We start from the raw sequence: 16,702 nt of genomic DNA, 5'->3' as shown, positions 1-16,702 counted from the left end.
TAAGGAAGCCTTGCAGCCCTCAGCCTTGCTGGGCCCGGCGTGGGTGGGAGGCACTTTTTGAGGTGGGCCTTGCTTGCCCAGCACTGGCACCTTTTTTCTGCCGCAGAAAACAGGGCGTCTTTCATCTTCACCAAACAGGTGGGAAGGCGCCCTGCAACCACGGCAGAAAGAAGGAGACGGGCACCACGTGAATGAGGCCTGCCTTGAAAAGCACCTCCCGCCTCTCCCACACCATGCCCAGCAAGACTGAGGGCTGCAAGGTTTCCTTCCCAACAGCACCCAGGCAAGAGGTGGAGAAGAAAAGAAAAAAGGGAAGGAATGAAAGAGGGAGGGAAAGAAATAGGAAGGATGGAAGCAAAGAGCAAAGGAAGGAAGAAAGGAAAGAGGCAGAAAAGGAAGAAAGGAGAGGAAGTGGAAAGGAAAGAAAAAAGGGAGAAGGAAGGAAAGAGATAGAAAAGGAAGAAGAGAAAAAAAGAAAAAAAAGTAAGGAATAGAGGAAAGAGGGGGTAAGGAAGGAGAGAAAGAAAGAAGGAGAGGGAGGAGGAAATTTGGCCACAGCAATGCGTGGCAGGTACAGCTAGTGTAGCATAAAATCAAAATAATATAATTTTAAAACAACAGTAGATAAAATTAACTGCCCTCAATTCACAAGGTGCCAAGTTATAAGTTTCCTTAATAACTCTTCAGTAAAAAATCTTCTATTTTTACTGAAGCAAATGGTCACATCATGTTCAATGGATACTTACTGGAACATACAGCAAAGCCTTTGCATCTTGCTTCCTCATATCATTTCCCTCTAAGGGGACATGGTCAATCCTTCCACTCTGGGCAATTAGTAAGTGTGTTCCTGGAGGCAGACGAATCGTATCTGGTTTTACAGAGGGACCAACTACAACAGGAGGTTCAGCTGTGCCAAGACCTTAATGACAAACAACAGAAAACATAGGCAGTCAATTCTGCAATTGCAGAATCCAGAACCTGCAAGCACGATGTTCACCAATTAGAGTGACAATTTAAGGCTAAGTCAGACATCCAATTGAAAATATCTAGAAAATAATTCTGTAGTGTAACCAAATAATGGGTTTATATCTATGAAAGCTCAGTTAGTCTTAAAAGTGCTTCTTCCATCCTTACACTTTCTTCCACCTGCTTATCTGAAAGTCCTAACATGGTCATCATTCTACAACTGGAAATACAAAGGGACAGTGGAAGAAAACTGTACATCATAAATATTCTTCTGTCAAATTAATGTCACTGTCTATGGGATGAAAGCACTGCAGTCAGGTCAGGCCTATAAACACTTGCTTGGTTACTTTGTCAGGTAAAAAGGGGGTGAATAAAAAAAAGCTCTGGACAATCGAGCTTGTTAGTGTCTTTATTTGTTGCCTCAAATGACAATCATTCTATAGGCAAGCAGGCTAGTAAGAATTTTTATGGACTGGTAATACTTCTAGATTTTGTATTTGGTTATGCCAAACACTTTCAGCATGGCTTATTAACATGGATAATCTATGTCCCCAGCAAAGAATGGGAAAGGGCAATATGAGAGGCTTGCAATCCAATAAAATCAGAATTTAAATGAAGAAACAGTTGCTACTTACAAGGAGGTTGGATTCCTGGGCCACTCCTGGTTCCATCAATTTCATTACCTTCTCTGTCTACACACCAACAATATCCAGTGCTGGAATGGCACTGGGTTGGCAAATAATTCCCATAGACATCACACTGAGGAATAAACTGGCCAACTGGCCTGGGTCCTCTTGGTCCAAAAGCCACAAATTGTTCTTGTTCTCGTTGACATTTTGTTTTTTCTAGTTCTGGAAATAAAAAAAATATATAGAAGGAAAAGGAACAATTATGAGTGTTTATTTTCTATTTCATTTTGATCTTACACAATCCCACTGTAAGTAGACTGTAATCAACGTGCCACCCAAAGTTCTTCCATATCAGAAATTAGTGATCATAAGGGTCAGTAAAAACTTTGCTCATTAAAAGATATCAAAGGGTTTTTACACCAAAGGTTTGATCAAAATGAGCTTGCAGTGGAGCAGAGGAGGGCAAGCACTGGCCCAGCAGGAGAACCTCTTTCAGTTAACTTGTGAGGCTTGAGAACTGCAACAACATCCCAGAGCTGGACTAGGGGTTCCTAAGATATATATATATATATTTACAAAAGCAACTTCTTAGGTTACTGCTGATCTTACAGGTTTAAAACATCCAACCTACTCTCTTTGATATTCAACACCATCAAACCCTGCCAAAAAAGGCAACATGTATCCAGGCAATTGTGTCCAAGTTATAATAACTAGTATTGTTATAATTTGCCATGAAGTGGAAACTGTTACACATAATGGAATTACCATAATGTGGTGGTGGCAGTTTGGGAAAAAAAGTTACAAACTTACAAGGAGTTAGGGATGCATTTTTCCATTTTCTGGTGCAACAGATTCAGTTATGGTACAGGCTTCTACCACAATTGGTTTCTCGTGGATTGCACATATTAACCATTTTGGCAAATGATTTTTAGTGGCCACAGACCCTAGCCAGACCGTCTGGGTTTATTTCTGTTTGGTAAACACAGCCAATGGGACATGAATGGGTGACAAGATTTGGACATCTGTTTCTTTTTGAAATGAAACAATGGAGCGTGAGGGAATAATGAAGTACAGACATTCTTAATAGCTGCTGGAATGTCACTGCTTAACTCTTTTGTTAACAAACGTCTATGTGCTGAATATATACTAAAATTCCAGTCTATTTTCACAGCTGTTACAGAAAAATAATAGTTGTATTCATAAAATAAATCCTCTAGTTCAAAAATTTGAAGTATTATTTAGAACATTTGCATTAATATTCAAAATGAACTGGTAACAAAGACGTAAAACATAGTCCTAAAGGTCTGCAATAACTGGAATCAAAACAGCCCCATAATTTAGGAAGAGCTGGCTGCCTCTTTTCCTGACCAAAGCACCACACTCTATTGCTTAACTACATACAAGGAAAAACATGTTGGAACAGACAGAAACATGTTTTAATTTGTTCTCTGAGACAGAAAAGCTGTTAGGCTGCTGTGCAATAAGGCTTCCCATTTTCACACCATCAAAGCACGGAAAGGAACTAACAGCCAATCTTGCTAGCCACGGATCTAGTTCTTTGCTAAATCAGTACTCAAGCTCAGTTTGGACAGTGATATGTAACACAGCTTGGCAACGTTTTGGGGAGGGCTACAACTCATAGTCAAAATTTGCCAAGCTCGGGCATATAAGTAGAAGTTATATTGAACCAGTAAAAGTCAACCTAGGTCTGACCTGAGGCACCTGAATAACTGACTACTTGCTGATAATAACAAATATGTATGAATGTCATGGGTGGAAAAAAAAGGGCAGTCAGTGTTATCTGAATACCTAATCCTGAATGAGAGAAGTTTTTTGCTTGCATCTTGCTTCTGTGGTGGTAGACCAAGAAACAAATGGGCTTACTGATTATCACGTGGAATCCTACAACCCACTATATATTGCTTCAGAAGATTTCCCTGCCATTGCAATCAGGCATTTCATGGCTTTCATTGTTCACAAAGGGGTACAAACTGAGGTTAAATTTCTTCTGCCTTCTCACATAGACATCTCATTTTATTTGATCTGTTTCATATCCCACTTTTCTGCAGAAATGTGACTCACAGCCATGACACAAAACATCATGGGCACATGCTTTCCTTGTATAGAATTAAACAATGACGCCTCCACCATTGCAACTGCCAGACAAGATCCACTGAGCAGTAATTTGAGGAAGGTGACCAGACAGTTGTGCTACAGCAGGGCTTTTAAAGTTTTTTCCACTTTAGACCCCTTTTGGTTTTGATAAATGTTTATGTGACCTCAGGATACATAGGTATATAAAACAGGTATAAAACTCAAACATATAATGACAACAAAATGGCATTTGCCATGCTTGCTAAACAGGCTTAAGTTTTGTCTTATGAAGTACAGCTGAAGCATCTTCTGGAGGGTTCACTGTAAAAGCTGCACAACAGAGTCACATAAACATCCAAAGCAGCAACTAGATGATGTTCTGAATGTTTTTTCAAGACCCCAACATTGATCTGAGGGGACCCCATTTGAGGTCGGGACCCACAATTTAAAAAGCAGTGTGCTAGAGTCTGACTGAAAACATATTGCCCTAACTCATTGCACAGCCACAATTTTACTATTCATTTCTCATGTTGAGTCTATTAATTCACTATGTTATTTACAAAATTTATCACCTAGTTTAACAATTATTGTGTTATTTGTGAATTTTCAATTTCTTGTTTTAGTTGTTTTTTACTGGTATCTATTTCTATTTTGTTTTTGTCTTTGTAAGCTGCCCTGAGTCCCTTTGGGGAGAGAGGGCACATTATAAATAAAGTAGTAGTAGTAGTAGTAGTAGTTGTTGTTATTATTAATATTATTATAGATTCCTAAAAGGTGTTCTGCAGGTAAAAAGACTAGCATTATTTTATTTACGGTTTTTCACTTTTTTGGGAGTTGTGTGCCCCTAACCCCAGAAAATGTGGAGAGCTTACTATATATGCAAATACAGGGATTCTAAAATCCAATAATTTCCTCCAAACCTGCAAATCCCCCCCCCCCCTCCCAATGATACTCAAAATACTTCTGGTCCTAAGCATTTTAGATAAGAAACCCCAATCAGTAAAAGTTTACCTCCTCCTCGCACACACTGGAAACCATCCCCACGATAGCCTGCCTTACACTGACAGGTGAAGGATCCTGGTGTATTATAGCAGAAAGCATCTGGATGACAACGGCTCAGCTCACATTCATCTGTATCTATAAAAATAATCAAAACTATTTATTTATTATGATAAGATTTATCTTTTGCGAAAACTATGCCCACAGGCCCAGCCTTTGGTCCTGATCTTGGGTATTTTTTCCCCCATAAATTGCCATGTAACAAGAGTCCTGTCTGACAAATAGATAAACTGCCATGAACACAGGTATTAAGAGTAATTAAAATTTAGTGAATAAATAATGTTAAAGTGTTCACTTCAGCAACTGTACGTATTTAAACATTAACAGCTAAGTGTTCACAAAATGGCCCCAATCTTATTAAGACATAGGAAGACAGACTACCAAAAAGTCAATGGTCAACCGCTACGCTGGCTGTAGATCCTGCCAAAAAGGACATTACTGACCTATACAAGAATGTCCATCTCCAACGAATCCTGGCAGACACGCACAAATGAAGGAAGACCCACCAGAGTATATGCAGCGAGCACGTTGAGGGATATCACAATTATGTGTGCCTGTCACACAATGATTGACCACACGCTCAACAGCTACAAAAAAGAAATACACACATAAAGGAGATCTAAAACCTTTTCTTTTACATTTTTGAACAGAGGGAAAAGAGAGGATCCAAAATGAAAGTTAGAAATAATTGATCAGAACCGTTGGTAGGCTCCTTTAGTAACGGCATTCAACATGTGTATTACATTTTAATGTTTGAAAGCATGCCAGAGAAATCGAAATAAAATTACTTCTTCTTCAAGATTTATTGAGAGGGTTTTCTTCATTGCCCTCCACTTAGACAATATGACTTGCCCAAAGTCACCCAGTAGGTTTCCATGGGAAACCTGCTGGGTCTCCCAGAATGTTAGTTCAGCTTATTATTAATATTATTACCTCATTTTCTCTCTCCAATTATTACCTGGTATTATTATTATCTCACTTTTTCTCTCCACAAGGAGACTCAAAGCAGCTTACATTAAAAATACAATTTAAAATCTACAAATATAGAAACATTAAAACAGAATTTATACATCAATAGTATTAAAAAAATTAGTTAAAATCCACAAAAAATATTTAAAACTAAAAACCACATTACCCCCTGACTTAAAATCTTAAAAATCTTCTTTAAAAGTCTGCTTGAATGAAAAGGTTTTATCCTGCCGATAGAAGGACAACGGGGAGAAGTAAATACAGTATTTGCAATTGCAAACAAACCATTTGCACAGAAAATGTAAACACTGAGAACTCCCAGACACTAGCTGAACATAGGGAATGATTTATGACTTTGCTAAAAACTAAGCCACAAATGACCCAGAATTCTAATTTGGAAATAGCAGTAACTCTCTAAGATCAACATGTTGGCAGATTCATGAATTTCAAGCAGAGAACAATACCACACTGATCAGTCATACTACATTTTGGAATTGGGGTTAAGAATGACTCCAAAACATGTCTGAGAGGGGGAAAGTCTTCTATTATTCCTAACTCATATTTGCGTCGTAAAAAAGAGAGAGCATTTGAGGTTTTTAAGGCCAATAGCCTTCACTATTTAATCTGCATACCATCTTTATGATTTAACCGTTTTCTGCAATAAGAGGCAGCTTCCCATTCTTAAAACTCTTCTCTCTGTTCTTCTAAGAGATAGAAAAGAACTAGACATTGACATAATAGTAAATACAATTCTTGCTTCCAGATACCTTTTGTAACATATACATTGTAGGGAGGAAAAATGTGTGCATTCCCTCATTCAGTCACTCGCTAACACACACACAAAGGGGAAGGAAGAGGGTGGGATAAGGGAGTGAGAGGAGGGAAGGCACACATTCCCTTACTCACTCACTCACTCACTTGCGTGGGAGGGGAAAGCAGAAGGGAAGGAGGAAGACCTGGTTATGGCTCACGAATTGAACCCCGAAGAAGGAGACAGAAGGCCTGATTCTTGAATAGACTTTGGCATGATAAACCGAACCCTGAGTTTCCGATGGGTTCTGGAAACCTTGACCCAAACAACAATATTTATGAAATATTTTATAAAATAGCTATGTCCTCTAAAATAGACATCTCTGAGATGTCAATCCAATGCATACTTGCTCGCCATGTACATTGATAATGCTAAATAAATTAATAATATTTAGCAGGAAAAAAGACTTAAAGAATTCACTGGGATTTGGGCAAACTCCACAGTATAGAATAAATGAAGTTTAACTGCCATGGCATAATGCTATGGAATCCTGGTATTGGTAGTTTGATGAAGTTACAACACTTTTTTGGTAGAGAATGCTAAAGAACCTTGTAAAACTACAACTCTAATCACTCCACAGCATTGATTCATGGCTGTTAACTTCATCAATTATACAGTGTATATGCACCTTTAGTTTCAAGGAGAAATATGCAATGGATCAGCCAATTTAAAGAACCCACTTTAATCTTATTCCGTCTAATACAGGGGTCCACAAACTGAGGCCCATGGGCTGGACGCAGCCCTCCATGGTCACTTTCCCTGTCCGAAATTTTAGACTTAGGCCCCTTCTTTACTGCCATATAAAATCCAGATTATCTGCTTTGAAATGTATTACATGGCAGTGTAGACTCATATAATCCAGTGTATTTTGTACTTTAAATAAGATATATGCAGTGTGCATAGGAACTGGTTCACTTTTTTTCAACTAGTCTGCCCCCCCTCCCCCAAACAGTCTGAGAGGCGGTTAAAATTCCCTCTGCTTAAAAAGTTTGAGGACCCCTGCTCTAATTATGTTAAAGAGTACAAATCCCATCATCCCCCTGGCCAATGTGGCTGATGATTATGATTATGTATTCTGTTCTCCAATACATCTGGAGGGCATTAGACTGTGTTAGTCTACTAAGTGGTACCAATATCTAAAGAGTGCATTGAACAAGTCTGTTTAAAGAAAAAAAGAGGGGGGAAATCATTCAGGAAATGCCTGGCTATAGTTTTAATATCAAGTTTCCTCCAAACAGATGTTGAAACAACCAAAATGCAAAGAAGGAAATGTTTAATACAGCTGTTTTGCAAATCCAACAAAGATACAAACAAAACTTCCAACACCCGCCTCATGTTCTATAACTGAACTATGGTTTTAAATTGTTTTCATATATTGCAGAATGTCATTCTTAGATCAAGCCTTCCCCTTTTCCTCTGTATGTCTCTCACTTGAACTGACAGATGAAGTGATTTTACTGAAAAAAACAGCATAGCTATTGCAACCTTAAAGCACCGATCCTACTCCACTCTTATAATCTTCTCTGGTTAATAAGAGCAGGAGACCCTTAATGGTACTACAACTTGAATTTTTTAAAAGATACCAGAAGGACTGATGTTAGAACTCCATTTCAAATATGTATTATAATTGAGTTTGACCACAGTGAATGTCCTTAAGTAGTTTAAGATGCTGGACTTAATTAGGTAGAGGCACCACACTTCAGATGACAAAGTTCCTTTCTTAGTTCCTTTAAAATGTAATCATCAGTCTGTTGTATTTGAGGGATCTCCTGCTCCTTCTGCGAGCTGGGTCCCTTGAAATTCTGACTCTAAAATCCTGCCTTGATGCAACACTTGACTGAAAGACTTTTACAAATATTTTTTAAAACATTGTAGCAGAAACAGGAGGGAAGAGTCTATTTACATGTTCCAGATTATGAGAGAAACCACTCATATTTTTTTTCCTATTGCAACACATTCATCCAAGCATTGGTGCCTCACCAAACTACAATTCCCATGGTTGCATAGTACTGACTCATAGCAGACAAAGAAGTATCAAACTATAGTGATTCTACAGTGTAGATTTGCCCTTGGAGCAGCAGGCAAAAGTTTGGGATCAAGACCCATCTAAGGGGATGGACCAGAACTCTGGCAAGGTATAAGAAAACTCTTGGCTTAGATTAGAACAGATGTATATCCTGAATTATGTCCAAACCTCGAAGCATCATGTAGCACAGCAAGTCTGCAGGAGTCATCTAACTCGAACTGTTTACAAAGCTAAAACATTCACATGACAAAATTAAGAAGGATCAGATCTGACATTCCTGCTATTCCCTAAGGGGAAATGTGAGGTAAATATAAAGCTTAAACTCTTATTTCTGTCTTTAGTTCTCTCTTAACACACAGTGTAATAAGACCATTAACCAACAAAGGGAGGCGGGTGCTCTAAGATTGCACTTTTGTACTTTCTTCTGTGGTTCTCAGGTTCCTAAAAACAACAAATAGAGATTTTGAAAATAAACTCACCAACACATGTTCGTCCATCAGCTGAAAACTGATATCCTTCTAGACACTCACATCGGAAAGTTCCCGGCTGGTTATTACAGTTTGCACTGCTGCCACACACTGTTGGTTGCTCAGAGCATTCATCAATATCTATATAGACAGGCAAAGTTATTACACAGCAGCCACTAATACAAGTTCTTGAAACACAGAGCCTGGTATATTTGTAGCATAGTTTCAGCTCAATGGAATATATGCCTGCCTTATTTGAAATGTGTTTCAACAAAGCAACTGCCAAAGAGTACATCAAGGCGCAGATGATAAAGAACATAATACATGACTTTGCTCTCCTTAAAGATATAGGATTCTTTATATCCAGATAGTTTCTTAGACACTCAAAGCATATTTAGCAACATGATGATGCCAAGGTCTAAATTATGTGGTGATGGAGTTACAGGTAATACTTCCCATTAGGGATTTTTGTTTTCAACTCAAAATAGTTTCCGTAGGCTACAATCTTTGAGTGCAGGAATAGTAGAAGGGAGGGGTTACTCTATTATTGCAATATCATCCCCGAGATATTTTTTTCTCATTAGTGGCAGTTCTCAATAGATAAATGACTAAAGAGGAAAGATTAAGGAGACCATCTTTACTATAATTCATTAGCATAAATCCACAAAGTGATACTGGGTTAACACCTGTGTGTGTGTGTGATGGATAAAGATTATTTTGTTAGAGAAAAAGACCAAAGTATATTAACATTAAACATGCAAGTTGTCTTTCCCATACTTTTTTGCTCCCCTTGTGATCCTGTTCTGGACCAGGGTTTCATGAATACAGAACAAATAGTGGCTCCAGAAGCCACAAACACACACAGGGATCATAATGGGGAGCAATGTGTTAAGTACGGAGTTCTCCGTTTATTTCTAGATTCCACTAAAGAAAAAACAAGCAGGTAACAATAATAATATATGATCAATACTCTGTCTAGTTTGTCTCTAATTTTCAAGATGGGGGTTACTGCTTTAAAATCATCCCACCATATTGCTATTTCTACACAAAAACAGTGCAGCTGCCTTTTTGCATTTGCAATTTTATCTTATAGGCATTGTGACTTTGTAGCCTTGAAAATGATATATTCCCAAGAAATCACAACAAAGAATTTACAACATAACAGCAGGACACGGAAGCTAAATAAAAATCCAATTGGATAGAAGGGTATCAGACTAATTTGCTATGGAAGTCAATTACTTGCTCATACCATAACAGGTACGCCCATCTCCTCGGAATCCCACAGAACATTCACAGGTGAACTGATTGCCCGATCCTGGACGACACACCGCATTTGTGTCACAGCCGTGAGTGCCCGTGTAGCAAGGATTCTGGCTTCTTCCTTCACCTGATCCATCTGTCAAGAGACCACAGATGAGAGAAGCAGAACAATATACATAATGCTCTCAGTTGTACTTTTACTATACTAAATGATGTGACTCAGTAGATATACAGTATGACCCCTGTATCTGCAGGGAATACATTCTGAACTTACAGTAGAAAGAAGAAACCCAAATAGGATGTATTTCAAATCCTACTGAAAAAATCTTTGTGCTGGGCTGGGAAGAAATCCCTAGATGGAAGTTCTATTGGTTAATATGCAAGACATTCAATGAGATAGCTGTTTGGGTTTTAAAAAAGGTTTTTGTCAAAACTTTTAAAAAATCCATAAAATCAGTAGATGTATGAATATTTCTGAAAATTGGGGGGTGGGGGATGATCCCCTGTTATCTTGTATCATTGTAGAGAAAATTCAGGGAGATAGCTCTTGTCATTTTTCTTTTTTAAAATGTTGTTTATAAATTTTTTGAAAATTCCCCAAAAATTGATGGATAAGTGAAATGTTGTGAAACTTGATGAGCTAACAGTGGTAAATGTGTTCTACCACTGTAGCAAGTTTCACACAAAGCTGTAAAAATGAGGACAAAATGAGCCACTGAAGTTTCCCCACTTGCGCAATTACTCTAACTAAAAAGTAACAAAATTTCATTACTCCCATTATAGTAACAAAAGTTTTACTAACTACACTTTAAAAACACTTTAGATATGAAACACCAGCGATCCCTAATTTTGCAATGACTTTGGATACTTTTTTAATCCATCACACATGCCTAATATTTAACATGCTTAAAGCAACTTCTTTTTTTCTAATTGTTACTTTACTAACAAGTCAGAGATTCTTTTGTTGCTTTCTTGGAAAAGAAACCTGATTGAAGAAATCATCTACGTTTTGGGAACACACTAAGCAATCAACACAAAAAAGTCTCATTTTTTTCAGTTGCTTCCACTGCAAACAGGAAGTGACTAGACAATGTGCACCAGCATGCTGTTTTTAATGGATAAGCCACAGATTCTGCAGTTTGCTGGCTTATAATACAATGCAATCACCAGCTTAGATGATTTTTGGAGAGAATTTATGAAATACACATAGATAAAATCCATGTTCCAAAGTACTTTTGCCCCATAGTTGTTGATGAGAAACAAAGGGAACAGGCAAACACCTCCAATCTCTGCTAATGGGTTTAAAGGTAAACAAAAGAGGCTCCTAACAGATTAGGACAGTAAGAAATCAATACACCAAAATAATATCCACTGAACATACCAATTGGGCCAATGGAATTGCTCATTGCATATCGTAAAATTTGTTCATCTGTGTTATACAAGACAAAGATGCTATCCACTGACAGTTGCTGGGTGGCTGAAACAGGATGATGGGAGTCATCATGAATGCATTCATCAAATGAGATGGTCTGTCTCCACTGATAGGGAACAGTGTAAGTAGGAGATGTTCCACCTCTTTCTGGTTCGGTCACAGTATATTCCCTGGTAGATGATGATGTAATAACTGAAACAGAGAGAGAGGAAAATATTTTGAAGTGACAAAAATTAGACTGTTACAAATATTGCAAACACAGAACATTACAATTATTGGGTCAGAGCTACACTAATCATTCCATGAACGAAAGAGGTCTTTCCATTTACAAGAAAGCACTGGAATTCAGCAGAGGGAGAAGGAAGTTTTTGGCAGTTCCCCATTTCCCATGTCCTTCTCATGCTGCTCTGGAGTGTCCTTCAATTTTCTAGGATAGCCTTCCATGATGTAGAGAACAAAGGAATCATGAAGGTTTTCTCATTACTCACTTCCTTCAGCATGAACCAAACCTACTAAACACAGTTCTGGATTTAGCCAACTGCTTTACATAAGGCAGAGGTAGCCAAAATGGCCAAGATAATGAAGTATCAAAAATTATATTTAGCTTTGTGAAATCCTGAGGATCAAATCGCAAAAAAGTATTGCTTGAAATGGAATCTTCATCTTAAACTGGAACAGCTTATTTTTTAAAATCACGTTTTCTAATACATGTTTTCTAGAAAGTGTAAGGCCCCTCTGGGTCAGGCCAGAGGCCGCAGGGGCTCCAGGAGGACAGAAAGAGGAGGAAGAAACATTTGGTTGTGTGAGACGAAGTCATTACATACAAAGTTGGATTGAACACACCAATTTGGCACGTGGCTAATGAAACGTTATGATACAGTTCAGACACATGACTCATTAAATCAATGTTTGTGAAATTTTGGTCTCAGGTGTTTTAGGGTGTTTCTAGACTGACACCATAATTCAAATTGGAACTGGATTAAACCAAACAAGTTCTGCTGTGTGGTACCAACACAAACAGTACAAGAACCAGTTGGAGGGTGGGATGGTGACCACAATATACACTGATTGTAGATTGGACAAGACCCAGGAATCGCAGTATCGAAGGCTAAACAGCCATAAGAAAAGCTGGATTTTAAAACCAATCCAATGGTTAGATCAATGGTTTTCAAACTGTGGGTCCCCAGGTGCTTTGGCCTACAACTCTCAGAAATCCCAGCCAGTTTACCAGCTGTTAGGATTTCTGGGAGTTGAAGGCCAAAACATCTGGGGACCCACAATGGGTTAGATCAAAGTGTCAATTTGGGATCAGTGCTGGACCATAGCAGGACACAGGACATGAGGACAAAGTGGGAGTTCCCATGGGAAATATATGGATTCCTCTCCCAGGAGAGTAAGCATTCACTTGTATATCCTTCCCAGAGGATGTTTACCTTCTGGCCAGCAGTGTTTCCATGCTTTTTAATGGGCAACGGTATGAGCAGTTATGACAAGCACTCTGTATTCCCAGTCTCAGTTTCAAAGCATGCATGGGATATGCTATGGTTGTTAACATCACATTATCTTTGTTACTCTGAACTTTCTGATGATTTTTAAAAATATACTGTTTCTGGCTTGATGTGGAATGCAGCATTCATTGGGGGGTGCATTTTGTGTCCACCACCTTTTGAGATAGCTTTGAACTACATTATATTATCAGTGAAACTTTTGGTCTTCAGCTCTCAGAAGTTCCAACTGTGTAACCAATAATCAGAATCTGTGATCACTGGCTGAGGCAGCTGGAACTGTTGGGAGCTGATGTCCAAAACACCAGGAAGGTTTGTGACTCAGCACCCAAGTAAATCATCACAATGATTCACTTGATATTATAAATGTTTAATCAAAGTCAGGCCCTTTTCAGATTCTGGACTGAGCCTCCTCCAGATAATTCAAGGTAATACAGATGACACATTATACACTCTAGAAAGTTTGTCACAAGTTTAGAAAACACACTGATATAAGATGGAAGGAGAGACGTTTTTGTAATATTTTTAACTCACCTGAACTAGAAGAGTGATAGAGCTCAGTGTAAGGCTCAATATGTACAGAAGAGCCAAATGGGATCTCTGGCACTTTGCCTTCAAGTTGTGTGTCAATGGTCAGATGTCCGTGTTCATCAATTCCACTGAATTTCTGTTTAATGGTCAACTTTTCATTGGTGTTGAGAAATGTAACTTCAGCTTGTCTAGTAAATTCACCACCTAGGAGATAAATGAAAGCAGTCCTTATATGTTTACAGAAACTGTAATAGTACCCAGTATGAACCATATTATCAGCAGTAGCACATAGTTGACTTAAAAGTAGGCAAAGATTTTTGTCCAGCACTTATCCATTCTGACTTGCACTCACTCCAGAAAGATTTGGAATAGAGTCAGTACAAAAAAAAAAGTCAGTTTAGTTACAGCTGTTTGTCTTACACAACACAACATTTTCATAACTTCTTCCCATGCAAAGCTGGGGTAACCATTTTCTTTTTAATGAAAAAGAGGACATTCAGAAATAATATCTCTCTTCAGCCTTAGTGCTCCTAATTTTGTTGTTGTTGTATGCAAAGTTATGCCAATGTATCGGTGAAATACATCTGCTGTAACACGGGTAGGTAGCAACTGTTTATTTTAAAAATGCGAACAATGAAATGCTTCATACACAGCCCTTCTTTCAAACTTGTTTTATTGCCAAAAATGCAAAAGATAAAAAAGGTTTCTTTCCATTCACATATTTGGATAGTACAAGTTGAGTATCCATTATTCAGAAATCCAAAATGCCCCTAAATCCAAAAACTGTCCACATGGGTGGCTGGGATAGTGACTCTTTTTCTTTCTGGTGGTTAAGTGTACACAAGCCTTGTTTCGTTCACAAAATTATTAAAATATTGTGTATAAATTATTTTCAGTTTATTTGTGTGTGTGTGTATACAGATATATATAGTCAAAGTATGTACGTTTATCTGTCTGTTTGTACCACAAAGGATGTTGCTAGGTGAAGTGGCCCTCTGTGATGTCACTGGGGGGAACAGGTGACGTGTATAAGGATGAGGAGAGGCCACAAAAAGAGCCAAACTGCAAAGGAGACAATGTAAGGCAGGCTTTCTCAGAGCTGGAGAAAGATTTTTTCCCTGAACTATAAATAATTTCACTACAATGTATTGTTGAAGGCTTTCATGGCTGGAATCACTGGGTTGTTTTCGGTATTTCAGGCTATATGGCCATCTTCTAGAAGCATTCTCTCCTAACGTTTCACCTGCATCTATGGCAACCTCTGAGGATGCTTGCCATAGATGCAGGCGAAATGCCAGGAGGGAATGCTTCTAGAATATGGCCATATGGCCCGAAAAACCAACAACAACCCAATTTCACTACAGATTTGGTTCAAATATACAAAACAATCTTTTAGGAACATGTGTAAAAATTACCTGTAATACTAAATCCATTTTTATATCCCTGCTGCTCCACAGCAAACATCCATCCAATGACTCCCCCAATAGGGGCAAGAGGAAGCAAGGAGAAACCCAGCGTCTCTGGAATTGTGCTAATGGCAGTATACGCTCGCCCGTGGTTCATCACAACGTAGGAGTGGAGGTCAGTGTTCTCAAAAACAACGGGGACTGGGTTGTTTCCTACAAGGATTCGTCCTTTGACTTTCCCATTGACTCGCTGAGGAGAACCTTTTACAATAAAATCAAAGGCAGCAAGTTATAGCACTGTAATTTATTTACTGTTAGTAAAAATAACCCAGAAGCTGGCAAAAGACTCATACATAGCCCTTAAAAATAAAGCAATGTGACATATTTTTCATTTATTTAAATCCTCAATGTTGATTTTTGAAAAAAAAATTTTTTAAATATCATAGGTTAAGGACAACACATTCATTTTAATCAATATATTCCAAGCTCTGATGTGGATTTTAAAAACAATAAATTATCATATGTCTCCAATAATGCAAAAAACCAACCAACCAACCAAACAAACAAAACCCAAGATGGCCAGATTCGAATGTTATGGGAGATATGTTGTCACAACCAAAACAGTGGCAGGGGAAGGAGCTAAGGTCCCATCCATACTGCCATATAATGAAGTTTGAAACTGCATTATATAGTCATTGTAGACTCATACAGTTCTGTTCCACTACATTATATGAGTCTACACTGACTATAACCTAATGAAAACTTTCATAACTAGCTACTAATTTTAAAAGGGTAGCATCTGACAGTGTTTTCTTTTAACAGCCATTGAATGTTCAGTGATGCACTAGGATTGTGTTTCTTTAGAGATATTATATTGGACTTGCAGGGTCCCTAATAAATGTGTTGTTTCTGATTTTTTAAAAATAAAGTACCTTCTGCTACACACTGCCGGCCATTTCCTTTGTAACCAGTAATACAACTGCAACAGAAACCATTTGGATAGTCTGTGCAAACAGCATGAACTGAACACTGATGACGGTTGTTTGCACATGTCTGCTGGACATCCGTGCTGTAACGAAACACTATGAAGGAGAGAGAAAAAGAAGAAACATTAATAGAATATTGCATTTTAACAGAAGTTTTGCCTCTTATAATAAGAATGTGTGGTAAATGTGTGCAAAACAATGAATATTGGTAGACTGTAGGGGAAATATCTCCAAAATCATTTCTGCTGTTTTTAGTTCCCTTTGCTAAAAGGATGTAATGCAGCTTGCTATTGTCAGTAGTATAGAACAAAAATACAGCTTGCTATAGTCAGTAGTAAAAAGTGCTTCTATTTCACTCATTGATAGAAAATGCTTTCCCCTCTTTGGGTCAATATTGAATTGCTTTTGTGGTCAAAGTACATGAAGATTAGAAAAAATAAACAAGCAAGAATTGGAAAAAATATTGAAGCATAGAAAACATGGCGTTTCAGTAAACTATGTCTAATTCCAGTAAACTCATTTTTATCACTTACTCCCACATGGATTTTTATCAGTACATTA

At 38.1% G+C, this 16,702-nt stretch overlaps 1 protein-coding gene across 1 annotated transcript in view; it reads right to left on the bottom strand.

The window, feature by feature from the left end:
- The window catches only part of NID1 (nidogen 1), a 50,437-nt gene that overhangs the window by 16,997 nt on the left and 16,738 nt on the right, over positions 1 to 16,702 (bottom strand). The window contains exons 5-14 of the mRNA XM_060753861.2: positions 16,088 to 16,237; positions 15,165 to 15,416; positions 13,753 to 13,953; positions 11,663 to 11,905; positions 10,271 to 10,417; positions 9,034 to 9,162; positions 5,192 to 5,335; positions 4,701 to 4,826; positions 1,602 to 1,817; positions 747 to 919 (exon numbers count right to left, since the gene is read on the bottom strand). Of these exons, the coding sequence (XP_060609844.2) occupies positions 747 to 919; positions 1,602 to 1,817; positions 4,701 to 4,826; positions 5,192 to 5,335; positions 9,034 to 9,162; positions 10,271 to 10,417; positions 11,663 to 11,905; positions 13,753 to 13,953; positions 15,165 to 15,416; positions 16,088 to 16,237 (1,781 nt within the window). The remainder of the gene's footprint in view (positions 1 to 746; positions 920 to 1,601; positions 1,818 to 4,700; positions 4,827 to 5,191; positions 5,336 to 9,033; positions 9,163 to 10,270; positions 10,418 to 11,662; positions 11,906 to 13,752; positions 13,954 to 15,164; positions 15,417 to 16,087; positions 16,238 to 16,702) is intronic.

This window comes from Anolis sagrei, chromosome 1 (genome assembly GCF_037176765.1).
Source record: "Anolis sagrei isolate rAnoSag1 chromosome 1, rAnoSag1.mat, whole genome shotgun sequence".
NCBI lineage: Eukaryota > Metazoa > Chordata > Lepidosauria > Squamata > Dactyloidae > Anolis > Anolis sagrei.
The sequence above is the reverse complement of the archived record's forward strand: the minus strand, read 5'-3'. Positions and strand labels throughout refer to the sequence as shown.